We start from the raw sequence: 26,921 nt of genomic DNA, 5'->3' as shown, positions 1-26,921 counted from the left end.
AGAGGAATTTATATTTTTATTCCAGCCGTATTAAGCTCTGCATCGCGGCACATTGAGCTTCTGCCTGTGTGGCCTAAGGTTTATTCAACGTATTCTCTCAGGAGACTATTCCTGTTTTATCGCTGTGCATTCAATTCCATTTGAACTTTGAAGACAGTATGTCAACTGTGGATGATCTGTGATGTGTATAAAAAAATTCACGCGCTTTATGTACGAGATACCTACCGTTTCTGCTACTTGGATTGCTCTTGTTTTCCCTCTTGTTAACCAGAAGTGACTGAGGCAGGTCTCAACCGATAAAGGTTTAATTAGCTAAGGTTGAGGATCCAACCGGGAAAAAGCACAGGTCACAGGAGGATCTGAGACCTGTGCTTTTTCCAAAGATGGTTTTGGGAACATCACCAGTTAAAGAGGAAGGAGCTAGAGCTAGTAGGAGGGGCAAAAAAGGGAGGTTAGGCAGTGAGGAGGCAAATGATTACATTCTTGTGAGTCGGTGATTAGCCTCAGTAAATCTGCATTTTACCTGTGAAAAGAGGGAGCAGAGGAAAATTTTATGTATGCATTTATCTCAGGGTAGGTAGAGGGATTATTATTATTGTTATTGTTATTTTTTAGACGGAGTCTCGCTCTGTCTCCCAGGCTGGAGTGCAGTGGCGCGGTCTCGGCTCACTGTAACCTCCATCTCCCGGGTTCACGCCATTCTCCTGCCTCAGCCTCCTGAGTAGCTGGGACTACAGGTGCCCGCCATCACACCCGGCTAATTTTTTGTACTTTTTTGTATTTTTAGTAGAGACGGGGTTTCACCGTGTTGGCCAGGATGGTCTCAATCTCCTGACCTCGTGATCCGCCCGCCTCGGCCTCCCAAAGTGCTGGGATTACAGGCGTGAGCCACCGCACCCGGCCGATTTCTGGTCTTTTACTTGTGAAGATAAGCTGGTAGTTGACATTGTCAGAATCAACAGATCTTGATTTTAGGACTAGTTTATAGGGGCGATGTGTATCCTGAAAATTTTAGAGGCTCACAAGGAAATTCCTTGTGAGCAATTTGTGAGGGAAGCTCTCTGGGGAGATATGTGGCCTTTTTTTTTTTCTCTTGAGGCGGAGTTTCCCTCTTGTCGCCCAGGCTAGAGTGCAGTGGTGCGATCTCGGCTCTCTGCAACCTCCGCCTCCCAGGTTCAAGCAATTCTCCTGCCTAAGCCTCCTGGGTAGCTGGGATTACAGGCATGTGCCACCATGCCCGGCTAATTTTTGTATTTTTTTAGTAGAGACGAGGTTTCTCCATGTTGGTCAGGCTGGTCTGGAACTCCCGACCTCAGGTGATCTGCCGGCCTGTCTCCCAAAGTGCTGGGATTACAAGTGTGAGCCACTGCGCCTGGCCTCATCCTTTTTTTGAGACGGATTCTCACTCTGTCACCCAGAGTGGAGTGCAGTGGCGTGATCTCAGCTCACTGCAACCTCTGGCTCCCGGGTTCAAGCGATTCTTGTGCCTCAGTCTCCTGAGTAGCTGAGATTACAGGTGCGTGCCACCACACCCAGCTAATTTTTGTATTTTTGGTAGAGATGGGGTTTCACCATCTTGGTCAGGCTGGTCTCCAAAGCCTGACCTCGTGATCAGCCTGCCTCGGCCTCCCAAAGTGCTGGGATTACAGGCATGAGCCACCGCGCTTGGCTAGGAGTTCGAGATCAACCTGGCCAACATGGTGAAACCCCGTCTCTACTAAAAAAATACAAAAATTAACCTGGTTTGGTGGCGCATGCCTGTAATCCCACCTACTCAAGAAGCTGAGGCAGGAGAATCACTTGAACCCAGCAGGCAGAGGTTGCAGTGAGCCGAGATTGCGTCACTGCAGTCCAGCCTGGGCAACAAGAGTTCGAACTCCTGACCTCAGATGATCTGCCCGCCTTAGCCTCCCAAAGTGCTTGGCACCCCGCTGCCGGCCCAAAATGAATTTTTCTTACCAGTGTTATAAGGAAATGTTATTGAAGGATACAGTGTTATTAGAGGACCAGCTGTGCTCTTCACTTAAAGTGTTTTTCAGCAGGGCGGGCACGGTGGCTCGCGCCTGTAGTCCTAGCACTTTGGGAGGCTGAGGCGGACGGATCACCTGAGCTCAGGAGTTTATGACCAGCCTGGGCAATAGGGTGAAACTCCGTCTCTACTAAAAATGAAAAAAAAAAAAAAAATAGCCGGGTGTGGTTGCACACACCTGTAGTCCCAGCTACTCAGGAGGTTGAGGCAGGAGAAGCCTTTGAACCCAGGAGGCGGCGACTGGAGCGAGCTGAGATTACACCACTGTACACCAGCCTGTTAGAGTGAGTCTTTGTCTCAAAAAAAAAAAAAAAAAAAAAGAATGGAACAACTTCAGTACGAAGAACATTTTTCATTTTAGATTTCTATGCCTTATTTTACTAGTTGATTCCAGGCGTGAATTCCAAGAAGAACCAAATGTGTTTTGACTGGGGTCCAGGGGAGATGCTGGTATGTGAAACCTCCTTCAACAAAAAAGGTAGGGTTTTTTTTCTTCCAGATTATCCATCTTGGCACATTTGGTTGTTTTTCTGTTTATTACCTCAGATTTTACTAGTTGTGGACTGAAACAGTTGAATTTATTTTGTACTATTTTAATTTTCTCGATTTTGTTTTCAAGATACAACAGGGTTTTGTTGTGTCACCTGGGCTGGAGTACAGTGTGATCATGGCTCACTGCAGCCTCTACCTCCTGGGCTCAAGTGATCCTCTGCCTCAGTCTTCCTAGTAGCTGAGACTACAGGTCACCATGACACCACGCCCAGCTAATTTTTTTTTCTTTGTAGAGATGGGAGTCTCATTTTGTTGCCTAGGCTGGTCTCACACTCCTGGCCTCAAGCGATCCTGTTGCATTTCGGCATTTTTATTTTTGAAATGTTAGCTATTTTAGATTTTCATTGATTTTTGAGATCTTGAAGATGTTGAATCCCGGAAAAAAATTAATAGTTTTCATGAAAAATTTTCTTCATATTTAAAATGTCAAGCTTTTTATCCCTTTTTCTTTGTCCAAAGTGACCAAATTCCTATCAGTAGCTCCCTTATTGTGAACCTTGCAGATGCTTGGCCATCACTTTTGTGTCCACAGCATGGATTCAGCTGAATAATAGTTCTGTAGGCTGAGCTGAGCCGTAGCATCCAAGGCACAGATGGAGCTGGAGAGTGACATAGCTTGTCCTTGGCTTGATTTTCCTAAGTTCCATCAGCTATTGGATAGGATGTGAATCTTTTTCTTTTCCTGATACAGTGATACAGTCTCCTTCCAGTAGAATGATAAAACTGGAATCTTGACATTTGATTTTCTTTCTTTTTTTTTTTTTTGAGATGGAGTCTCGCTCTGTCCAGGCTGGAATGCAGTGGTGCGATCTCGGCTCACTGCCACCTCTGCCTCCCGGTTTGAAGCAATTCTCCTGCCTCAGTCTCCTGAGTAGCTGGGAATGAAGGCATGCGCCACCACGCCCAGCTAATTTTTGTATTTTTAGTAGGGACAGGGTTTTGCTATGTTGGCTAGCCTGGTCTCGAATTCCTGACCTCGTGATCTGCCTGCCTTGGCCTCCCAAAGTGCTGGGATTATAGGCAAGAGCCACCACGCCCGGCCACAGAAAATTTTTTTACGGTAGATTCACTTTTGGAGATGATCATAATAGATATTAAATTTTTTTTTTCTGTTTGGTTTCAGAAAAATCAGAGATGGTGCCAAGTTGCCCCTTTATCTATATCATCCGTAAGGATGTAGATGTTTACTCTCAAATCTTGAGAAAACTCTTCAATGAATCCCATGGAATCTTTCTGGGCCTCCAGAGAATTGACGAAGAGTTGACTGGAAAATCCAGAAAATCTCAGTAAGTTGGTTGCTGTTTGGTGTTGAAGCCCACACTACACTGTGGAAAGCCAAATGAAATACATTGTTGTCTTTTTGTGTGTTTTATGGGTTGCGTAAAGAAATAAGAGACTCCTGGTTCTAGTTGAGGCATGAGTACTGGACAGTGTACATTAGCAGTGATGGGAAGACTTAGCGGGAATATGCAAATGCTATTGATGGGCTGGCTTGACAAGCTTTATTTATATTCATATTTTACTTACCCTCTAAAGAAGAAAATTTAGGCCACACAAGCATGTGAGAGTCGTTGAATGAGGTCACATTGTTGGGAGATTTGAAAATTAATATAAACCTAACAGTTTTGTCTCTAAAAAATTACGATTCAGATGTTATTTGACAACAGACCAGAAAACTCTTGTACTATTTATAGATTAGGATTTTCTTGAATTGTAGTTCATAACTTCATCATTATCAGAGTGGTACTTGTTAATTGTAGACTTTTGGGACCCACCTCAGATCATCAAAATCAAAATCTCCGTGGTTGGATCTTAAAATCTCCAGCACACTGAAGTTTAAGAACTCCTGTGTTAGATTTTTGTCAGCGTCCCTTCACATGGATGGCTAGGAAACAGGCAGTGTTGGTATATTACTTCCTTGATAAGCTTTTCACAAATGAATCATTCTGGACAAGACCCAGGTCAGCTTCTGTGTGAGTGTGTGCAAGAGTGATTATTGGTTGTTTTTCTGTTTTTTTTTGAGGCAGAGTTTCGCTCTGTCACCCAGGCTGGAGTGCAGTGACACGATCTCCGCTCACTGCAAGCTCTGCCTCCTGGGTTCACGCCATTCTCCTGCCTCAGCCTCCAGAGTAGCTGGGACTACAGGCGCCTGCCGCCACATCTGGCTAATTTTTTGTATTTTTAGTAGAGACGGGGTTTCACCGTGTTAGCCAGGATGGTCTCGATCTTGTGACCTCGTGATCCACCTGCTTCGGCCTCTCAAAGTGCTGGGATTACAGACGTGAGCCACTGTGCCTGGCCCTGTTTTTTTTTTTTTTTTGAGAGAGTTTTACTCTGTCACCCAGGCTGGAGTGCAGTGGCGCAATCTTGGCCCACTGTAACCTCTGCCTCCTGGGTTCAAGCCATTCTCCTGCCTCGGCCTCCTGAGTAGCTGGGATTACAGGTGCGTGACACCATGCCTGGCTAATTTTTGCATTTTTAGTAGAGATGGGGTTTCTTCATTTTGGCCGGGCTGGTCTCGAACTCCTGACCTCAAGTCATCTGCCCACCTCAGCGTCCCAAAGTGCTGGGATTATAGGAGTGAGCCACTGCACCTGGCCTGATTATTGGTTTTAAGGGACTCTGGTGGAGAATATTGGTGAGTTTGAGAAATCTATTGTCACTTCTAGGAAAAAAACATGTCAAAAGTCCTGTAATTCCTTGCTGGCAGGGGACCCTGTCTTATTCTTTTTTATTTTTTTCAGATGGAGTCTCACTCTGTCGCCCAGGCTGGAGTGCAATGGCATGATCTTGGCTCACTGCAACCTCCGCCTGCCGGGTTCAAGAGATTCTCCTGCCTCAGCCTCCCGAGTAGCTGGGATTTTTGTATTTTTAGTAGAGACAGGGTTTCACCAGGTTGGCCAGGCTGGTCTCAAACACCTGACCTCAGGTGATCCGCCCACTTTCACCTCCCGAAGTGCTGGGATTACACGCCTGAGCCACCGGGCCCGGCCAGTAAATATCTTTATGTATCTTTTTTATTTTTTTGGGACAAGGTCTGACCAGTAGATTTCATCTGCAACAATTAATGTCAGTATGGGTTTGTGGATATTAACTTTAGCCCATGGGTTGTTTTGTGGCGTTTTATTTTGTTGTCCAAGTTGTTCCAGCTTCAGAAGGTTAGGAGCTCCTTCACAATGGCTCTCCTCTTTCTTTCAGCAAATTTCTGCATTTATTTGAGTGTTTCCTTCCTTTGTGGCACTACAAGATGTTCCAGGCTCATCTTGTGTGTTATTTCATTTTTTGTAGATTGGTTCGAGTGAGTAAAAACTACCGATCAGTCATCAGAGCATGTATGGAGGAAATGCACCAGGTTGCAAGTAAGGACTGTGTGCGCATGTGCGTGTGTGTGTGTGTGTTGGTATTTTGAGTATTTGTCTATGCATAAATACTGTGAGGTAAAGTTTGATTGATATTCCAGTCCAAAACTTATTTTTCCATCTTTCATAATCCTTACTTTTTTGGTAATCATTTAGAGTATTTTTTTTTCTTTTTTTGAGACCGAGTGTTGCTCTGTCGCCCAGGCTGAGGTGCTGTGGCGTGAACTCAGGTCACTGCAACCTCCACCTCCCAGGTTCAAACGATTCTCTAGCCTCAGCCTCCTGAGTAGCTGGGACTACAGTTGTATACCACCAAGCCCAGAGTTCTGGGATTACAGGAGTCAGCCACTGTGCCTGGACGTTTTTTTTTTTTGTTTTTTTTTTTTTTTTTTTTTTTTTGAGACAAGGTTGCCCAGGCTGGAGTGCAAAGACACATTATGGCTCACTGCAGTCATGAGCTCACCGCCTGGGCTCAAGTGATCTTCCTACCTCATCCTTCCAAGTAGTTGGGACTGCAGGTGTGTACTACCATGCCCAGCTAATTTAAACAGTTTTTGTCCCCTCTTTTCCTCAGAGACCTTTGTTCTGATAATTTTTAAATTATTTGTAGAGACGGGGTCTCCCTAATTTTTCCAGGCTGTTCTTGAACTCCTGGGCTCAAGAAGTCCTTTGACATCAGCCTCCCAAAGTGTTGGGATTACAGGTGTGAGCCACTGTGCTTGGCATGTCAGAGACCTTTATGGTGGCTGTGTTGCAGTTGAAAGTGCCATTTTGTAACTTGAGGGCTTTTGATTTGAGAATTGAAGGGATATGAAGCATTAACAGCAACAAAAAAATCCATAATTAAAAGAGATTATAATGTCTTTTAATTTTTCTCATTAAAATAAACAAAGGCTCAAGCCATAGACCCTGGAATATTCAGCTATGACAATAAGCCTAAGAGTTCCATTGCTCACTTAAAATGTTTTGTGTTTTGTTAGTTGCTGCTAAAGATCCAGCCAATGGCCGCCAGTTCAGCAGCCAGGTAAGGGGAGTCACCTTTATTGTTTTAGCACCACTGTGTCCTGTGTCCTGGGCGCCCACCTGGGGTGGCTTTGCAGTTCCTGTTATGGCAGAAGTCTCTTCTTTTCAGGTAGATAGGCAGCTCCTTTGGGTGACAGTGATTGTCTTGCCGCCTTCAAGGTGTAGCTCACAAGGAAGTGCTTGTTAAATACTTGAGTGAATGTTCGGTTCCTTTTTTTTTTTTTTGAGATGGAGTCTTGCTCTGTCACCCAGGCTGGAGTGCCCTTGGTTCAAGCATTTCTCCTGTCTCAGCCTCCCGAGTAGCTGGGATTATAGGTGCATGCCACAACAAGCCCAGCTACTTTTTGCATTTTTAGTAGAGATGGGGTTTCACCATGTTGGCCAGGCTGGTCTTGAACTTTTGACCTCAAGTGATCCACCCGCCTCGACCTCCCAAAGTGGTGGGATTACAGGTGTAAGCCACCGTGCTGGCCCTGAATGTTCCGTTCTTATGGAACATATATGTCCTGACCAAATTGTGTTGAGGGGTTGTCACCTGAAATGGAGAAGTAATCTTGTGAGATCACTGCTCGGTCTCATAAACACTACTCACTTCTTGAACTCAACATTTTTTTTTTTTTTTTTTTTGAAAGACAGGGTCTCTCTATGTTGTCAAAGCTGGTCTCGAACTCTTGGGCTCAAGTGATCCTCCTGCCTTGGCCTCCCAAAGTGCTGGGATTATAGGTGTGAGCTACCACACCTGGCGAAACTCAAGTTTTTTTTGTTTTGTTTTTCTGTTTTTGAGACGGAGTCTCGCTCTGTCGCCCAGGCTGGAATGCAGTGGCGCAATCTCGGCTCACTGCAAGCTCCACCTCCCAGGTTCATGCCATTCTCCTGCCTCAGCCTCCCGAGTAGCTGGGACTACAGGCGCCCACCACCACATCTGGCTAATTTTTTGTATTTTTAGTAGAGAGGGGGTTTCACCGTGTTCGCCAGGATGCTCTCGATCTCCTGACCTCGTGATCCACCTGCCTCAGCCTCCCAAAGTGCTGGGATTACAAGTGTGAGCCACTGCGCCCGGCTAAACTCAACATTTTTACTGAGTTGCAAGTGGCTCTACTTTACTTGGAGCTGGAAGATGACTTACAGTATCTTTTTCCTTAGTAGATGCTTCATATTAGATACTTTTCAAAGTCAGTAGTGACTAGGTAGTAATTCACTGTCTCTGAAGTACCCTTATGAACAAGTCATCGTGGTATCTGTGGACTGAAGGATGGTAAGGAAGGGAAGCCTGCGTATTCCTAAGGGCAAGGTCCAGGTCTGATTTATTTCGGGGTCTTACATTGGGCTTTCCCGTTAATAGACTGTTTCCTAAACTTCGGTCCTTTGAATACCAACTTCACAATTCTTGCTCTGTCTACGTGTTTCGTGTCATCTACTGAATATTCTTCTAAATATTGTCTCTTCTTTTTACTCAAATGAAGCACCTTGCTAAAGCATCAGTTCATCGAGATAGGCTGGGCGCAGTGGCTCACGCCTGTAATCCCAGCACTTTGAGAGGCCGAGGTGGGTGGATCTCTTGAGGTTAAGAGTTCGAAACTAGCCTGGCCAACATGGAAACTCCATCTCTACTAAAAATACAATATTTAGCTAGGCGTGGTGGTGTGCACCTGTAATCCCAGCCACTTGGGAGGCTGAGGCAGGAGAATTGCTTGAACCCTGGAGGCAGAGGTTGCAGTGAGCCGAGATCATGCCACTGCACTCCAGCCTGACTGACAGAGTGAGACTCTGTCTCAAACAAAAAAAAAAAATAAAAAACTGGGTGTTGGCTGGGCACGGTGGCTCAAGCCTGTAATCCCAGCACTTTGGGAGGCCGAGGCAGGTAGATCACGAGGTCAGGAGATCGAGACCATCCTGGCCAACAAGGTGAAACCTCGTCTCTACTAAAAATACAAAAAATTAGCTGGGCGTGGTGGCAGGCGCCTGTAATCCCAGCTACTGGGGAGGCTGAGGCAGGAGAATCACTTGAACCCGGTAGGCGGAAGTTGCAGTGAGCCAAGATTATGCCACTGCACTCTAGCTTGGGCAGCAAGAGCCAGACTCCATCTCAAAAGATAAATAAATAATAACTGGTGACATGCAAGTTATATATTTTTCTTTTTTTAAATTTTGAGACAAGGTCTCGCTCTTGCCCAGGCTGGAATAGTGGCACGATTATGGCTCACTCAGACTCAACTTCCTGGGCTCAAGTGATCCTCCCACCTCAGCCTCCTGAGTAGCTGAGACTGAGGGGATATGTCACCACACTTGGCCAATTTTTATATTTTTTGTTGAGACAGGATCTTGCCATGTTGCTCAAGCTGGTCTCAAACTCCTAGACTCAAGCATTCCACCTGCCTTGGCCTCCCAAAGTGCTGGGATTACAGGCGTGAGCCACTGCACCTGGCCAAGTTATTTTTGTAATGCACAGTAAAATAAAATCACAACCACTAAAACAAAATAGTGTTGGTCTCCATCCCACCACCTAACATCCTCACGCTGGCTCCCCTGTGGGAAATCCTCCAGTAGGATTGCAGTAACCTTTGGGTTAAGGAATGACTGTCATGTGAGTCAAAGTCTGCTTTATCCCTTGGGTCTGAGAGCAAAGCTCAGGAATCATTTCAGGTGAAACCTGTCCCCATTTCTTCCTTAGGTCTCCATTTTGTCAGCAATGGAGCTCATCTGGAACCTGTGTGAGATTCTTTTTATTGAAGTGGCCCCAGGTAAGCGTGGAATATCTCACCATAATGTCATAGGTGTCCCCTTCCATCTTCTGCTCTTTCCTCATCTTTCCTGTGCATGGTGATGAGTGTTTTATTCCTGAGAATGTTCTTTCCATCATTATAACCACGGGAAGTCATTAGAAAACACCCAAAGAAACCTGACCATTTTGTCAGGTGCTGCAAAAAGAATCATGCAGAGTGCCTCCAAGAAACCTAAACCCTGACAAGTACTGAGAAATATTAAACTAGTGTGTGAAAGGGGGTGTCAGTGTTAACATCGTGGACTGGCCAAGCTTAAGAAAGTTTTATGAATGTGGGGTAGGATTAGGTGGTGAGAGGCAAAGTCACACTGGGAATTCTGTCATGAATCATTGGGACAGGGCAACTCTGTGTGTTAACTCTGCCAATGGTTATTAACTCTGCCAATGGGAATTTTTCTGTTGATCTTTTTTTTTTTTTTTGAGACAGAGTTTTGCTCCTGTTGCCCAGGCTGGAGTGCAATGGCGTGATCTCAGCTCACCGCAACCTCCACCTCCTGGGTTCAAGCGATTCTCCTGCCTCAGCCTCCTGAGTAGCTGGGATTACAGACATGCGCTGCCACGCCTGGCTAATTTTGTATTTTTAGTGGAGACGAGGTTTCTCCATGTTGGTCTGGCTGGTCTCGAACTCCCAACCTCAGGTGATCTGCCTGCCTCGGTCTCCCAAAGTGCAGGGATTCCAGGTGTGAGTCACTGTGCCCAGCCTTCTGTTAATCTTGAATTAAATTGTGGTCAGTATAGTGTCATGGCCTGTATGAGCTCTCTGTGGATCTGCTGCAGCTTTTTTGCATTTCTTTTAAGGATTTATGTTTGCTATTTTCCATAAATGAGTAGTAACCTCTGTGTAGCCCTAGCATTTTATTCATACTCTCGCTAAAGAAGTGAGGAACTTGAAATTAGAGTTGGTTGTTCAGAGGCCTCCCTTCTCCAGTGGATTTTTGAGGAGGTTACAGTTGGCTGTTTGTATCTGCAGGTTCTACATCATGGATACAGAGTGCTGGCTGTACTCTGCCATTTTATTTCATTTTATTTTTATTGATTGATTGAGACAAGTTCTCACTCTGTCACTTAGGCTGGAGTGTGGTGGTACAATCACGGCTATTGCAGTCGGGACCTCCCAGGCTCAAGCGATCCTCCTGTCTCAGCCTCCTGAGTAGCTGAGACTACAGGCACGTGCCACCATGCTAGGCTAATTTTTTATGTGTATATGCTGGGGGAGGGGAGACAGGGTCTTGCTCTGTCACCCAGGCTGGAGTACAGTGGCGTGATCACAGCTCAGCAGCCTCGACTTCCTGGGCTCAAGCAATCCTCCTGCCCAGCCTCCCAAGTAGCTGGGACCACAGGCCTGCACCACCACGCCCAGCTAATTTTTGTATTTTTTGTGGAGAGGAAATTTCGCTATGTTGCCCAGGCTGTTCTTGAACTCTTGGGCTCAAGCAGTCTGCCCATCTTGGCCTCGCAAAATGCTGGGATTATAGGCGTGAGCCACCATTCCTGGCTCGGCTAATTTTTTATTTTTTTTTGTAGAGATGGGGTCTCCCTATGTTGCCCAGCCTAGTCTCAAACTCCTGGGCTCAAGCAATCTGCCTGCCTCAGCCTCCCAAAGTGCTGGGATTACAGACATGAACTGCCATGCCCGGCCATATGTTTTGTTGTGTTTTGTTTTTTGAGACAGAGTCTCACTCCGTCACCCAGGCTGGAGTGCAGTTGTGCGATCTTGGCTCACTGCAACCTCTGCCTCCTGGGTTCAAGCAGTTCTACCTTAGCCAACTGAGTAGCTGGAATTATAGGCATGCGCCACCACGCCCGGCTAATTTTTGTATTTTTAGTAGAGACAGGGTTTCACCATGTTGTCCAGGCTGGTCTGGTACTCCTGAGCTTAGATGATCCACCTGCCTTAGCCTCCGAAAGTGCTGGGATTCCAGGTGTGCACCACCAGCCCCCTGGCCATATGTTTTTATCATCATTGCATACCTGGCTGCTTGCTAGCTAGTCATTGTTGGTTCCTAAACGGCCATTACTTATGTAGCTATTAAGTATTTGTGAAGAATCTGGAGTGTGGGGTAGTGAGGTCTGCATTCCATGTTCACCCCTTTCTGGGGTCAGTTAAAGATGGAGCTGCCTGACACAGTAGTAATATTTGGTGAAAGTGCATTTGCTTTTTCCTAGCACAGTCCTTCATTCAGGACCATGTGTGTGACTGCTTAAAAGGGATAAACCTATGTAGTCAGCTTGTCTGCCTTAAAGTTCTCTGTTCCTTGGATAAAGGAACTTGCTGCAGATGAAGCTGAGGCTTTTGTGTGTGATGAGAGTCTCTCCTCCCAGCTGGCCCTCTCCTCCTCCATCTCCTTGACTGGGTCCGGCTCCATGTGTGCGAGGTGGACAGTTTGTCGGCAGATGTTCTGGGCAGTGAGAATCCAAGCAAACATGACAGCTTCTGGAACTTGGTAAGACAGGCCGGGCCCCCACCTCACACCATGTGTCCTACTGTCCCTGGTGCTGCCGGGTGGGTCTGAGGACACCCACTGAGCCTCCAGCAGTAGGCTGGCTTTTGGAGTCTGTTACTATGGAGACTCTTTTGGATCTTTTCTTCCCTGCTCTATGGGAGAGTCTAAAACCGAGGTACCATGTAAGAAAAATAATGCTTTGAAGACTTTCCAGGGTAAAAGGAAATTTGATTTCTTTGTGGATCTAAGGAAGAGAATACACAAAAAGGAATACAAAACCGTTTTTTTTTTTTTTTTTGAGACAGGGTCTCGGCTGGGTGCGGTGGCTCATGCCTGTAATTCCAGCCAGCACTTTGGGAGGCCAAATCAGGAATCTCTTGAGCCCAGGAGTTTGAGATTAGCCTGGGCAACAAAGTGAGACCCTCCATCTCAAAACAAATTAATAAATAAAAATATAAAAGAGAAAAGATAGTCCGACTCTGTTCCCCAGGCTGTTGTGCAGTGGCCTGATCTTGCTCACTGCAACCTCCGCCTCCTGTGCGGTCCTACCACCTCAGCCTCTCAAGTAGCTGGGACCACAAGTGCCAACCACCATGCCTGGCTAATGATATAAAACCAATTGACAGGGGCTGGGGTGCATACAGGGTTGGATGTAAATGAGCTTGCACGTTACTTTGGATCATCATTTTCGAAGTCAGCATGTTGTATGTGTGTATATGGATGTATTTTCTATGTGTTAGGTATTTCCATTCACCTCTGCTGACTGACCCAATTGGGAGGTGGCAGGGAGGAGACGGCTAGTTGACTGGGCTAATGGAAAGTCAACTAAACTTATAAAGCCTGAAATTGAGAACAGATTGTGAGGACAAAAAAAAAAAAAGAAAAGAAAAGAAAACCTGGAATTCGGCCCGGCACGGTGGCTCACAGGAAGTAGTGGGCCAAATGTTTGAGTCTCTGATTGATTCGCTAAGGTTTGTTGTTGTCGTTTAGAGACAGGGTTTCGCTTTGCAGCCTGGGCTGGAGTGCAGTGATGCGACCATGGCACAATGCACCTTTGATTTCCTGGGCTCAAGCAATCCTCCCACCTCAGCCTCCTGAGTGGCTGGGACTACAGGCGCACACCACTACGCCTGGCTAGTTTTATTTTTTGTAGAGGTGAGGTTTCACTGTATTACCCAGGCTGGTCTTGAACTCCTGGGCTCAAGCAATCCTCCCACCTTGGCCTCCCAAAGTGTTGGGATTGCAAGTGTGAGCCACCATTCCTGGTCATTCACTGAGTATTTATTGAGTCCCTACTATTTGCAAGGCACCAAGGAGACACCATGACTAAAACAGGCAAAGATTCCTGCCTTTATGGAGTTTATATCCTGTGTGTGGAGAAAGAACAGCAACACATAGGCTAGTACCATGTATCCTGGCACATAGTGAAATGCTCTGGCAAGGTGCCAAGAAGGGAGGGAGGCTGCAAGTGCTGGAGGGGCGTCAAAGAAGGCCTCCCTCATGAGAGATTGGAGGTGAGACCTGAAGGAGGTGAGGAGAGCTAGGCTGAAGAAAGCATTCCAGATAGCAGGGCCTGTAGATGCTGTGTTCTAGAGCCAGGGTGGGGCAGGAGGGGCTGTGCTGTGTAGGGGTAGGTGGGAGGGATGAGCTGGGGAGATAAAGACAGAGCGATACCAGGCCAGGTCTGAGACAGCCCCCTGGGCTGTCACTGAGACTTTAGCTTTTTGCAGCGTACATAGCAGGGTGACTAACAACATGGTCTGTGGTGCCACACTACCTGGGTTAGCATTCCAGCTCTGCCTTTTACTAGCTGTGAGGTGGGTTTTTTTCCTTTTTTGAGACAGAGTCTCTCTCTGTCACCTAGGCTGGAGTGTAGTGGCGCGATCTCAGCTCACTGCGACCTCTGCCTCCGGGGTTCAAGTGATTCTTCTGCCTCAGCCTCCTGAGTAGCTGGGACTACAGGCGCGCGTCACCATGCACAGCTAATTTTTGTATTTTTAGTAGGGATGGGGTTTTACCATGTTGGCCAGGCTGGTCTCAAACTCCTGACCTCGTGATTCGCCCACCTTGGCCTCCCAAAGTGCTGGGATTATCAGCATAAGCCACCATGCCTGGCCTTTTTTTTTTTTATTTAAATACAGTTTCACTGTGTTCCCCAGGCTGCAGTGCACAATCACCACTCACTGTAGCCTTGGCCTCCAGGTCTCCAGTGGTCCTCCTACTTTAGCCTCCCAAGTAGCTGGGACCACAGACATGTGTTACCACCACCAGCTAAAGTTTTTATTTATTTATTTATTTATTTTTTGAGATGGCGTCTTTCTCTGTTGCCCAGGCTGGAGTGCAGTGGCACTATCTCAGCTCACTGCAACATCCGCCTCCCTGGTTCAAGCAGTTCTGTCTCAGTCTACCGAGTAGCTGGGATTATAGGTATACGCCATGATGCCCAGCTGGTTTTTGTTTTGTTTTGTTTTGTTTTTTGTATTTTTAGTAGAGATGGGGTTTCATCATGTTGGTCAGGCTGGTCTTGAACTCCTGACCTCAAGTGATTTGCCTGCCTCCCTCCATCCCACCATCCCAATTTTTTTTTTTTTTTTTTTTTTTAGCTGGAGTCTCGCTCTGTTGCCCAGGCTGGAGTGCAGTGGCACGATCTCGGCTCGCTGCAAGCTCCGCCTCCCGGGTTCATGCCATTCTCCTGCCTCAGCCTCCCGAGTAGCTGGGACCACGGGCGCCCGCCACCACGCCTGACTAATTTTTTTATTTTGTTTAGTAGAGACGGGGTTTCACCATGTTAGCCAGGATGGTCTCGATCTGACCTCGTGATCTGCCTGCCTTGGCCTCCCAAAGTGATGGGTTTACAGGCGTGAGCCACCACGCCCGGCTAACCCAATTATTTTTTATTTTTATTTATTTATTTTTTGAGGCGGAGTCTCACTCTGTTGCCCAGGCCGGAGTGCAGTGGGGCGATCTCAGCTGGGATTATAGGCTCTCGCCATCTTGCCTGGCTCATTTTTTTATTTTTAGTAGAGATGGGGTTTTGCTGTTTTGGCCAGGCTGGTCTCGAACTCCTGACCTCAAGTGATCCACCTGCCTCAGCCTCCCAAAGTGCTGGGATTACAGGCTTGAGCCACCATGCCCAGCCAAATTTTTTTATTTTTTGAACTCCTGGCCTCAAGCAGTCCTCTTGCCTTGGCCTCCCAAAGTATTGGGATTACAGGTGTGAGCCACTGTGCCCGGTCACTAGGTGTGAGATCTTGAGTGAGCTACTTAACGGCCTTAAGGGTCCTCATCTGTCCAGTGGAGATAATAATACCTGTCCCATGGGGCTGTTGTGATCATTAAATTAGTTAAAGGACATAAATGTGGGTGAGGTAGTTGACATGGTTGATGCACAGTAAAAGCTAGTCTTTTACTTCTAAGCCGTATGGGGTGAGGGGGCATTGGAGAGCTGAGCAGAGGAAGCCCGAGATCTTACTTAGGTTCCCAAAGGCTGTCCTGGCTGCCATGTTGAGACTACAGCAAGGATGGAAACAGGCCAGTCTGGATTCTGCTGTACTAAGCCAGGTAAAAGATGGTGGTGGTGTAGGCTAGATATGTTTGAAGAGAGTTGATGGGGTTTGCTGATGGATTGATTTGATGTGGGCATGCAAGAAATAGAAGAATGTGGGAGGATAAGGTTGGTGAATTGGAGGCAAACTGGTATTTAATTTTAGACATGTTTCTCTCGTGTGTGTGGTTTTTTTTTTTTTTTTTTTTTGAGACAAAGTCTCTGTTGCCCATATTGGAGTGCAGTGGTCAGATTACAGCTCACTGCAGCCTTGACCGCCTAAGCTCAGGTGATCCTCCCCACCTCAGCCTCCCAAGTAGCCAGGACTACAAAGGCGTGCCACCATGTCCAGCTAATTTTTGTATTTGTAGTGGAGACGGGGTTTTGCCATGTTGTCCAGGCTGGTCTCAAACTCCTGGGCCCAAGCAATCCACCCTCCTTGGCTTCCCAAAGTGTTGGGATTACAGGCATGAGGCACCATGCCTGTCCGACATGTTACGTTTTAAGATGCCTATTCAAGATCTAAGTGGAGATGTTGACTAGGCACTTGGATATACAAAGCTGGAATTCAGACAAGGAAGTTTGGGCTAGAGAGGAAAAGTTGGGAGTTATCCGTATGTATATGTATATATATTTGTGATTTTTTTTTTTTTTTTGAGATAGAGTTTTGCTCTTGTTGCCCAGGCTGGAGTGCAGTGCCTTGAATACTGAATTAGTGAATATCGAACCATTGCTCCTAGGGGAAATACAGGGTTAGGTTCCTGCAAGCCTCTGGTCATATTTTGTTCAACCAATCAATATATAACCGATCACTTGTTTTATGTGTGTATCTGTTTAGAGACAACTTACTTGACATAATATTGTTGATTCATTAACAGTGAAGTCAGCCAGGTGCAGTGGCTCACGCCTGTAATCCCAGCACTTTGGGAGGCCAAGGCGGGCAGATCATGAAGTCAGGAGATCAAGACCATCCTGGCTAACACAGTGAAACCCCATCTCTACTAAAAATACAAAAAATTAGCTGGGTATTGTGGCAGGCGCCTGTAGTCCCAGCTACTCGGGAGGCTGAGGCAGGAAAATGGCGTGAACCTGGGAGGTGGAGCTTGCAGTGAGCCGAGATCGCGCCACTGCACTCCAGCCTGGGCGACAGCAAGACTCTGTCTCAAAAAAAAAAAAAAAAGAACTCAGGGCCAACAGCACTATAATTCGTGTCTGAATGAAGCTTATCTAACACCTCCCATAGTTCTTGCACTTAGCAACACTAGAAAGCACTTCAGTACTACACGTGGGGACCCAAGAAAATGTACAAAATGTACAAAAATGAAAAAAATGTGGCATCACGATAAAGCCTTGTTTAGTGTGTGTCAAGCAACTCAATATTCTTGCCACTCTTAATTTTGATTTGAAAGTACCACAAATACTGATTTGGGGGTTACAGATAAATTTTAGTGAGTAGGCAGATTCACAGATAAAGACTGAACAGTGAAGACTGTTTGCATTGAGTGTATATTTTATTTTATGTTATGTTATGTTATTTTTGAGATGGAGTCTCACTCTGTCACCCAGGCTGGGGTGCAGTGGCGTGATCTTGGCTCACTGCAACCTCTGCCTCCCGGGTTCAAATGATTCTTGTTCCTCAGCCTCCCGAGTAGCTGGGACTACAGGCATGCACCATCACGCCCGGTTAATTTTTGTATTTTTAGTAGAGACAGGGTTTCACCATGTTGACCAGGCTGGTCTCGAACTCCTGACCTCAGGTGATCCACCCGTCTCGGCCTCCCAAAGTGCTGGAATTACAGACGTGAGCCACCACGCCTGGCCTGAGTGTATTTATTTTACATATTTATATTTGAACTGAAACTTTTGTGAACCATTTTATTTAATGCATTCTGATATTTTCTATTATTTCATTTTAATTTTTTTCCAAACAAAACTTCTCACATATTTATTATTGAACCAACCTACTATTGTAGAGCTTATAATCAGAGAAAAACCATTTTCTCAACAAAGTATGTCCACCTTTCCAGATAGTGGTGACAGTTTCAGCTTGATGTGATAAGATGATAGTCTTACGTGTAGACTCATCTCATGTGTAATTCCTGGCAGACCCAGCTTGGTTCTTCTCCAGTCCTTCCTCTTGGGGTTATAGCTAACTGTATTAGCAGTTTTGTTTTATTTTGTTTTGTTTTGTTTTTTTGAGATGGAGTCTCACTCTGTCGCCCAGGCTGGAGTGCAGTGGCGCAATCTCAGCTCACTGCAACCTCTGCCGCCCAGATTCAAGCGATTCTCCTGCCTTAGCCTCCCAAGTAGCTGGGACTACAGGCGCCTGCCACCACGCCTGGCTAATTTTTTGTATTTTTAGTAGAGATGGGGTTTCACCATGTTAACCAGGATGGTCTCGATCTTCTGACTTTGTGATCTGCCCGTCTTGGCCTCCCAAAGTGCTGGGATTACAGGTATGAGCCACCACGCCTAGCCCTGTATTACCAGTTTTAATCTGAATCCACTGGTGAATGGGACGATTTTGCTTTTGTTTCTTGGCCAGGAATTGCATGATCCTGGACGTTTTGTGAGAAGATGGTGGGAGAAATAATCAACAGCACACACCATGATGGTGGAGAAGGGGTGGGGGGAAGCAGGTAGAGGAACATGTTTTTCTGTTTCTTTTATTTTTGAAAAGCTGGGGCTGAGCGTGGTGGCTCACGCCTGTAATCCCAACACTTTGGGAGGCCGAGGCGGGGAATCACTTGAGGTCAGGAGTTCGAGACCAGCCTGGCCAATATGGTGAAACCCCATCTTTACTAAAAACACAAAAATTAGCTGGGCATGGTGGCATGCGCCTGTAATCTCAGCTACTCGGGAGGTTGAGACAGGAGAATCGCTTGAACCCGGGAAGTGGAGGTTGCAGTGAGCCGAGATTATGCCATTGCACTCCAGCCTGGGCAACAAGAGCGGAACTCTGAAAAAAAAAAAAAAGGTGGTCACAGGCTATAATGGACTACAGCTGGCTGTTTGAAAAACATAGTGGAGGTGACAAAGCCATGAGATTGGATGTGATGGATTACTTCTGGAGGGAAAGAGCCATCATTCTTCCCAGGGCAGACTCAGGGGCAGAAAGAAGCCTGTGTGTGAAGAGTTAAAAAGCCAAAGTGTGGGGTGAGGGGACTGGCCTCCTCACGCCTCGGCAGGGCCAGGCCTCCTGCCAATGCTCATGGGCCCGGATCTCCTCCCAGGTGACCATCTTGGTGCTGCAGGGCCGGCTGGATGAGGCCCGACAGATGCTCTCCAAGGAAGCCGATGCCAGCCCCGCCTCTGCAGGCATATGCCGAATCATGGGGGACCTGATGAGGACAATGCCCATTCTCAGTGTACGTGGGGGTAGCTTTGCTCTGCTGGGTCACAGGAGATGCATGATTCACTAAATATAAAGGGTGTGGATGGGATGACGTCTCATGGCTGGTCTCTCTCTTAGCCCGGGAACACCCAGACACTGACAGAGCTGGAGCTGAAGTGGCAGCACTGGCACGAGGAATGTGAGCGGTACCTCCAGGACAGCACATTCGCCACCAGCCCTCACCTGGAGTCTCTCTTGAAGGTCTGGGAAGCAGTTCAGATTGCATCCATGTTGGCTTCCTATGGGGGCTGTGGCATCCAGTGCAGCAGTGGCAGGAGCTTGGTCCTCCTTGGATAGGGCTGTCTGTCGCTCTGCCATGATGGCGAGAGCTTTCAGACTAGTTGAAATCCAGTGCCCTTAGCTGAGAGCAGGAGCATTATGGAGAAGGTACCCCTGAGAGGAGGACAGAGTTCAGCACAAATGTCTCTCCTCAGATTATGCTGGGAGACGAAGCTGCCTTGTTAGAGCAGAAGGAACTTCTGAGTAATTGGTATCATTTCCTAGTGACTCGGCTCTTGTACTCCAATCCCACAGTAAAACCCATTGATCTGCACTACTACGCCCAGGTGAGTGAGCTCGGGGTGGGCAAGGGTGGGGGTAGGAGTCCTGGGGGCGCCCTGATGGGTCATTCTCTTTGAATTCCTCCCTGAGGAACAGGAAGACCCTTTCCTTTGGCCCTTAGTGAAAGAACAAGGCACCTTCCCTGGGGTTCCTTATACAGCAGCCCTGCCTGCCCCCTGAGTCTCTGCTTCCGTCCTCGGGATTGAGTGTCTCATCACCTTTCCACAGTCCAGCCTGGACCTGTTTCTGGGAGGTGAGAGCAGCCCAGAACCCCTGGACAACATCTTGTTGGCAGCCTTTGAGTTTGACATCCATCAAGTAATCAAAGAGTGCAGGTAGGATCTCTCCCACCCCCCACTGTAACCATTTTTAGGTTTACAAATATCACCACCTTGCGTTTCTAGAGTGGCCTGTTCCTTCCTTACCCTTCTTCCCTCAGACCTGCTATTTTAGTCCATCTCACGCTGATATTACAGAATACCTGAGACCAGGTAATTTATAAAGAAAAAGATTATTTTCTCACAGTTCTGGAGGCTAGGAAGTCCAGGATCAAGGCACTGGCAATGTTGCTGGTGAGGGCTGCTCTCTGCTTCCAACATGGCACCTTGAACACTGTGTTCTCATGTGGTGGAAGGGCAAGAAGGACAAACTCCCTTCGTCAAGTCGCTTTATAAGGGCACCCAATCACATTCATGAGGGAGGATGTGGCCTAATCACCTCCTGGCCTAATTACCTCTTAGAGGCCCTACCTCTTAATACTATCACATTGGCAAAACTGGGGTTTTAGAGGGGATCCCTTCAAACCATAGCATCTGCTCCCCTGCTTGACTTGCCACAGGTAGATAATGGCTTTTCTCTGGGTGAGCTTAGGGACTTCCTGGAGGCTTGAGGGCTACCACATATACATAACTGTTTCCATTTCAGGGATGTTTATTTAAAATAACATTGCGGGAAACTACTTTGACATTTAAAATCTAGAAAAAGCCAGCAAGCCTGTTTCTTGGCACCTAATGGACACGTAGTCACCTTATGGGATGGCGTGTTCCAAGAGTCTCACTCCAGTGACGTGAGCTACCGAACCACTGGGCTTCAGGCTGGGTATTATTCAGAATTTCCAGCCCTCTATCCAAAAGAGGGTGTTCTATGATTGCACTGAATCTTTAGCAAGGCAGGAAAGGGAGTGCCAAACATAATGAATCAAAGGTAAACCTTTCCAGAACTCTCCATATATGGTAAGTCAGAAAGAAGGTCCCCTTCTTGTGCACCCTGGATGGTAGGCATTGCACTGAAGACGTGCTGGGAAGGGAGGAAGTGGGTAATGGCAGAAGATGGCCTTGATCAGGTGTCAGATTCACTGACCTCAACTGGCTGTTTGTAGATCTGAGCATGGGAAGAGTTTCCTTCGCCCTACCTGCTCTTCTTGTTTTGGCCAAAAGAATGCCAGGGCTTCAAGAAAATGATACTAGATTTGGGGAATGAAAAACAAGTTTTTTGTGTGTTTGTTTCTGGGTTTTTTTTTTTTTTTTTTTGAGACAGTTTTGCTCTTGTCACCCAGACTGGAGTGCAGTGGTGTGATCTTGGCTCACTGCAACCTCCGCCTACTGGGTTCCAGCGATTCTACTGCCTCAGCCTCCCAAGTAGCTGGGATTACAGGTGTCCGTCACCACGCCCAGCAAATTTTTGTGTTTTTCAATAGAGACAGGGTTTCACCATGTTGCCTAGGCAGGCTGGTCTGGAACTCCTGACCTCAGGTGATCTGCCCATCTCGGCCTCCCAAAGTGCTGGGATTACAGGCGTGAGCCACCACGCCCTGCCAAGTTTTTTTTTTTGAAACAGGGTCTCACTTTGTCACCCGGGCTGGAGTGCAGTGGAGTGATCTCAGCTCACTGCAGCCTTGACCTCCTGGGTTCAAGTGATCCTCTTGCCTCAGCCTTCCAGGTAGCTGGGACTACAGGTGTGCGCCACCATGCCTGGCTAATTATTTTTTTTTTTTGGAGAGATGAGGTTTCACTATGTTGCCCAAGCTGGTCTTGAACTTGTGAGCTCAAGCGATCTGCCTGTCTTGGCCTCCCACAGTGCTAGGATTACAGGCATAAGCCACCATGCCCGGCCTGAAAGTCAAGTTTTGTGTCAATATTTTCACAGGCCTGTAAACATTGTGAGAAGTCCCTGCATGGAAGAATTAGTGAGAATAACTTAAAAACACACAAACACACCATCGTTTGGCTTTGTTGGTGTCTCTGCCCATAGTTGAGTATTCTAAATTTCCTGTGTTATAACAGTGAGTGAGTTTCACCGGGGCTTCCTTTATAAGCCCTGTATCTGGATTTTTAGGAATAAAACAGATTTGAGCAGAAGTCTGTTGGATGCAGGGAGTATAAAAGGGGAAAGCATCCTGCTGTTTCCAGTGGCAGAAGAGAAAGAGAAGTACCAGTGAAGAGGGGTGAACAACATCACTCTCGTGCCGGACACAGACAAGGAAGGATTAGGCTTGCAGTCCCCCAGTCTCAGCCTCTCTCCACTCTCACAAGCAGGAAGGGATCTGAGCTCTGTTAGTGGGAAATCTTGGAGTTTGCATTTCTCTGATCACGAGGCTACCTCCTATCCTGTTTTGAAAGAGGAACAGAAAAGCAGAGCTTGTCCCAGGAATTGTGAAATGGGCTGCAATGTCTTCAGAGGCAGTAGCAGTTTTAGGAAGTGTGCCCTCCTGGCTCTGGGGAAAGGTTGAATTGGGGTCTTGTGGGCACTTGTTTTCTCATGGGATGTATCGGTCAGACCCATGCACAATTCTGGGCAGCAGGGAAGTGTGTCTCTTTCTGGACTTGAGCCAGTGAGCTGTTGGCATGCCTTTTTAAAGGCATTAGAAAAAAGGTTTCTTTCTTTTTTTTCCTTTCCTGTTCACACCACCTTCATATGAACATGGAGAAGGGAGGTTTCTAAGTGGGCCCCTGATTTACTCCTATGTCAATAATCGTGCCAGACCCTAAGGGGCAGAAAAGGCAGCCAGGGGATCCTGACTCAGAGGCTGTAGTTCGTCAGCCCTGCTAAAGGGCCAGGGGTTTGTCTCTCAGTGCCTGGGTGGGCATGCTTGACTGCTAACCCCTTAGCTGAAAGGAGATGGCAGGAGTCCTCCACAGGGTCCCTTCTTCCCTCCTGGCTTACAGCTTCCTCTGAAGACGGGCCAGTTCCTTGCTGTCTGGCAAGAGGAAACAGCTGGGGTGCACTTCACTGGGAGTTGGGCAAGATGTCAGCAGTTTCCTGGTGCCTTTCAAGTCCTCCAAAAGTATCGAGCTAAAAGGTGACAAGTCTTCCTTCAATAACCAAGAAGAGTTCCAGCTTAATGTCTGCTGAATCTAGAATCTTCTGACTTGTATTTTGGCCCAGCCCACAATCTTGGATGCAGGGTGCAGCAGTGTTTACAAACCTCACACCCCATTTCCAGAATAGCATGTAGAGGCACTGGAGCTTTGATTACTCCAGAGCCCCCAACAAGCAAGATGGGGCCGGGGTAAGGAGTTGACAGTGACCTTAGTACAGGACAAACAGCTCATTTGGGGCTACAGTTGCTTAGAGGGGTCACCTTCACCGTAGCTGGTCTTCCCAACTCCGCAGCATTCTCTCGTTTTCAGCAGAGGGCTACTTTGGAGCTGATAATTAGGCTTTTCCCGCCTTGAATGTTAAGGATGCCCACCTGCTCTGTGTCTCGGCTGCTCACTCAGAATCCTTCAGAGTGAGAGAGACAGAGAGAGTGAGAGTGGGAGTGTGTGCGTGTGTGATCTAAGACCTAACTGTGTGGTTCAGGCCTGCTGGGCCCTGTAGGGAGACCGTGGTGGCTTTGTGCAGCACTATGTCTGGTCTCCGTCACTTGAGTTGTGTTGTTAGTTCTCTGCTCTCAGTGCTTGCTGCCTTCCAGCCTTGGAGGCTGCTGGATCCTTTGGGAAGACACCGGGCACTGTCTCAGCCCTTCCTTCCACTTGTTGGTGGCTTTCGTGCAGGCTAAGGCTTTGGCTCCCTTAGCCTGGGTCCCCTACAGCCTTTTCACTGGCTTCTCCAATGGTTTCGACATAACCATCAGCTAGAAATCTGGGTAGCAACAGCTGTTTTGGGAAGCTGAGGTGTCCTTTCCCCTGGCCCAGTCCACTCCCTCCCATTTTTTTCCCCAGCTTTATTGAGGTGTGATTAACAAAGTAGTATGTATTTAAGGTGTACAAATTTTTTTTTTTTTTTTTTTTTTTTGGAGACAGTCTTGCCCTGTCACTCAGGCTGGAGTGCAGTGGCACGATCTCAGCTCACTGCAACCTCTGCCTCCTGGGCTCAAGCGATCTTCTGCCTCAGCCTTCCGAGTAGCTGGGACCACAGGCACACGCCACCACGCCCAGCTAACTTTTGTATTTTTGGTGGAGATGGGGTTTTGCCATCTTGGCCAGGCTGGTCTCGAACTCCTGAGCTCAAGTGATACACCTGCCTCGGCCTTTCAGTGTTGGGATTACAGGAGTGAGCCACTGCACCCGGCCAAGGTGTACAACATGTTTTTTTGTTTTTGTTTTTTTTTTTTTTTTGAGATGGAGTCTCACTTTGTCACCCAGGCCGGAGTGCAATGGCGTGATCTCGTCTCACTGCAAGCCCTGCCTCCTAGGTTCATGCCATTCTCCTGCCTCAGCCTCCAGAGTAGCTGGGACTACAGGTGTCCGCCACAACATCCGGCTAATTTTTTGTACTTTTAGTAGAGATGGGGTTTCATCGTGTTAGTGAAGATGGTCTCGATTTCCTGACCTCATGATCCTCCCACCTCGGCCTCCCAAAGTGCTGGGATTACAGGTGTGAGCTACCGCGCCCGGCCAACAACATGTTTTGATAGACGTATACATTGTGAAATTAAGCTAGTGACATCTGTCACCTCACATAGTGACCCTTTTGGGTGCGTGTGGTGAGAACATTCAAAAGCTACTTTCTAGCTGGGTGTGGTAGCGCATGCCTGTAATCTCAGCTACTGAAGAGGCTGAGGCATGAGAATTGCTTGAACCTGGGAGGCAGAGGTTGCAGTGAGTCGAGATCTCACCAGTGCACTCCCGTCTGGGTGACAGAGCAAGACTCCATCTCAACTACTTTCTGAGCGATTTTTTTTTTTTTTTTGGGCTATGGTTGTGCTCTCTCACCCAAGTTGGAGTGCAGTGGCGTGATCTCGGCCGATTGCAGCCTCTGCTTCCCAGGCTCAAGCAATACTCCCACCCCAGCTTCTCGAGTAGCTGGGATTACAGGTGTGTGCCACCATGCCTGGCTAATTTTTGTATTTGTAGAGATGGGGTTTTGCCATGTTGCCCAGGCTGGTCTTAAATTCCTGGACTCAGGTGATCTGCCTGCCTTGGCCTCCCAAAGTACTGGGATCACGGGCATGAGCTGTCATCACGCCCAGCCCCATCTCTTTGAGGGACAGGACATGTGGGGTTCTTGCTCACCCCCACTCTTGTGGGATGCGGCCTGTGCCCTGATTTTCCTTCTTGCCTTGGTGTCTGAATTTGCAGCATTGCCCTGAGCAACTGGTGGTTTGTGGCCCACCTGACAGACCTGCTGGACCACTGCAAGCTCCTCCAGTCACACAACCTCTAGTAAGTGGCCTGGAGGCGCCGATCCTCCTTTTTTTACCACTAGGCCCTCGAGGGTGGGGTGAACTGAATGCCTGAAAGGGAGGTTGGGCTAAGGGGGCCCTGAACAGGGCAGGCCAGGAGTCTTGGTCTTTTGTTGTTTTATTCCAGTTTCGGTTCCAACATGAGAGAGTTCCTCCTGCTGGAGTACGCCTCGGGACTGTTTGCTCATCCCAGGTAGGAAGGACCCCATGGGTGTGGGCTATGCGGGTGCTCTTCAGCATGCGGATGCCATTGGAGCTTGGACTGTTCTCTCCCAGTTGGCTCCCTGAAGGCTTCGGAAGGGTCAGTGAAAGGGAGCTGCAGGTGCCAGTCCTCGGAGCCATGAGGCAGCACCTCATGTCTGTCCTCCTCAAACCTTTGCAGCCTGTGGCAGCTGGGGGTCGATTACTTTGATTACTGCCCCGAGCTGGGCCGAGTCTCCCTGGAGCTGCACATTGAGCGGATACCTCTGAACACCGAGCAGAAAGCCCTGAAGGTGCTGCGGATCTGTGAGCAGCGGCAGATGACTGAACAAGGTGAGCTGGCCCTGCTCCCAGCCTACCATCTGTGGGACACAGGAGTCAGGGGATCCTGAGGTCACACTTTATGCCTACCCCGGCCATCCTTCTCCTCACAAGCCACACTGGAGACTTGGGGCTGTGGACGCCAAGAGGTAAACTAAGAGATGGGATAATTATTTGGGAGGGACAGGAAAGCTAGGGATCCACTGGAACCCAGACAAAATCTACACACCATCTGGAAAGGCCTGAGCCGCCCCTTTTCTCACACACTTGATTCCACGAGGTCAGGGCTGGGGTTGGCGCTGTTTCCCTGTCCAGGTGGGTTGCTATTGCTAGCTCAGCCTGGCTCAGTGGGGAAGCAGTGCTGGAGGTGGCTCCAGAAAAGCAGAGAGGGTGGAATGAGGATGACCAAGTCTGCCCCTTCATTTCTCCCCTCACTGCTGAGTAATGTAAACATGAGTTATTACCCTGCAGAGAGGCAGTTGCATGTTCACGACCATTTCTGAAAGCATATGGTATTCACGATCCACAGGAAGATGTGATTTGAGGCATCTGGAGAGGTAATAGAAGAGCTGACACGTAGGGAGAAACACGTAGGGAGAAAAAAAAATAGAAGAGCTGACATGTAAGGAGCAACGTTTTGCTATCCTTGAAGCCACATACACTCATAGAGCCAGTCTTGCCGTGATGGGCACTTACACTCTTAGCAGCTCCCAGACACTGTTAATCAGCCGAGTTTCTAGCTCTGCCGATCCAGCTGCATTTAGAGCCCAAAGAGTGGCTCTGCGGTGGAGTGAGGCTGTGAGGCCACTCCGGTCCCCACAGGGCTCAGGAATAGGGTGATTTGTGGAGTGAAAGCCGTTTACCTTTTCTTTTCCCCTGCAAAGTTCGCAGCATTTGTAAGATCTTAGCCATGAGAGCCGTCCGCAACAATCGCCTGGGTTCTGCCCTCTCTTGGAGCATCCGTGCTAAGGATGCCGCCTTTGCCACGCTCGTGTCAGACAGGTGGGTGCGGCTAGTGTTGGCTTCCCAGGGACTGGGTGGTTGAGGTGGGCCTGAGACTGCTGCTCTGATCTCTGGGCTGGGCC

General features: G+C 47.8%; 1 protein-coding gene and 1 long non-coding RNA gene across 4 annotated transcripts in view; one reads left to right on the top strand and one right to left on the bottom strand.

Moving 5' to 3' along the window:
- Positions 1–26,921, top strand: part of NUP85 (nucleoporin 85) — a 30,275-nt gene that overhangs the window by 650 nt on the left and 2,704 nt on the right. The window contains exons 1-15 of one of the 3 annotated variants that reach the window (XM_019027015.4): positions 886–2,313; positions 2,414–2,507; positions 3,705–3,867; positions 5,870–5,940; positions 6,921–6,964; positions 9,635–9,704; positions 12,068–12,189; positions 18,967–19,101; positions 19,206–19,328; positions 19,562–19,693; positions 19,917–20,023; positions 25,211–25,294; positions 25,442–25,507; positions 25,697–25,848; positions 26,721–26,838. In XM_019027015.4, coding sequence (XP_018882560.1) covers positions 2,447–2,507; positions 3,705–3,867; positions 5,870–5,940; positions 6,921–6,964; positions 9,635–9,704; positions 12,068–12,189; positions 18,967–19,101; positions 19,206–19,328; positions 19,562–19,693; positions 19,917–20,023; positions 25,211–25,294; positions 25,442–25,507; positions 25,697–25,848; positions 26,721–26,838 — 1,448 coding nt within the window. In that variant the 5' untranslated portion in view covers positions 886–2,313; positions 2,414–2,446. Of the gene's footprint in view, positions 1–885; positions 2,314–2,413; positions 2,508–3,704; positions 3,868–5,869; positions 5,941–6,920; positions 6,965–9,634; positions 9,705–12,067; positions 12,190–18,966; positions 19,102–19,205; positions 19,329–19,561; positions 19,694–19,916; positions 20,024–25,210; positions 25,295–25,441; positions 25,508–25,696; positions 25,849–26,720; positions 26,839–26,921 lie in introns of those variants that run through there. The other 2 variants (XM_004040981.4, XM_063706104.1) reach the window with 2 other exon arrangements.
- Positions 23,898–26,724, bottom strand: LOC134758495 (uncharacterized). The gene is made up of 2 exons (XR_010133719.1): positions 26,301–26,724; positions 23,898–25,877 (listed from the first exon to the last, which is right to left on the bottom strand). It is a non-coding gene; the product is annotated as an uncharacterized lncRNA (long non-coding RNA).

Source organism: Gorilla gorilla, chromosome 4 (assembly GCF_029281585.2).
Source record: "Gorilla gorilla gorilla isolate KB3781 chromosome 4, NHGRI_mGorGor1-v2.1_pri, whole genome shotgun sequence".
Lineage (NCBI taxonomy): Eukaryota > Metazoa > Chordata > Mammalia > Primates > Hominidae > Gorilla > Gorilla gorilla.
The sequence above is the reverse complement of the archived record's forward strand: the minus strand, read 5'-3'. Positions and strand labels throughout refer to the sequence as shown.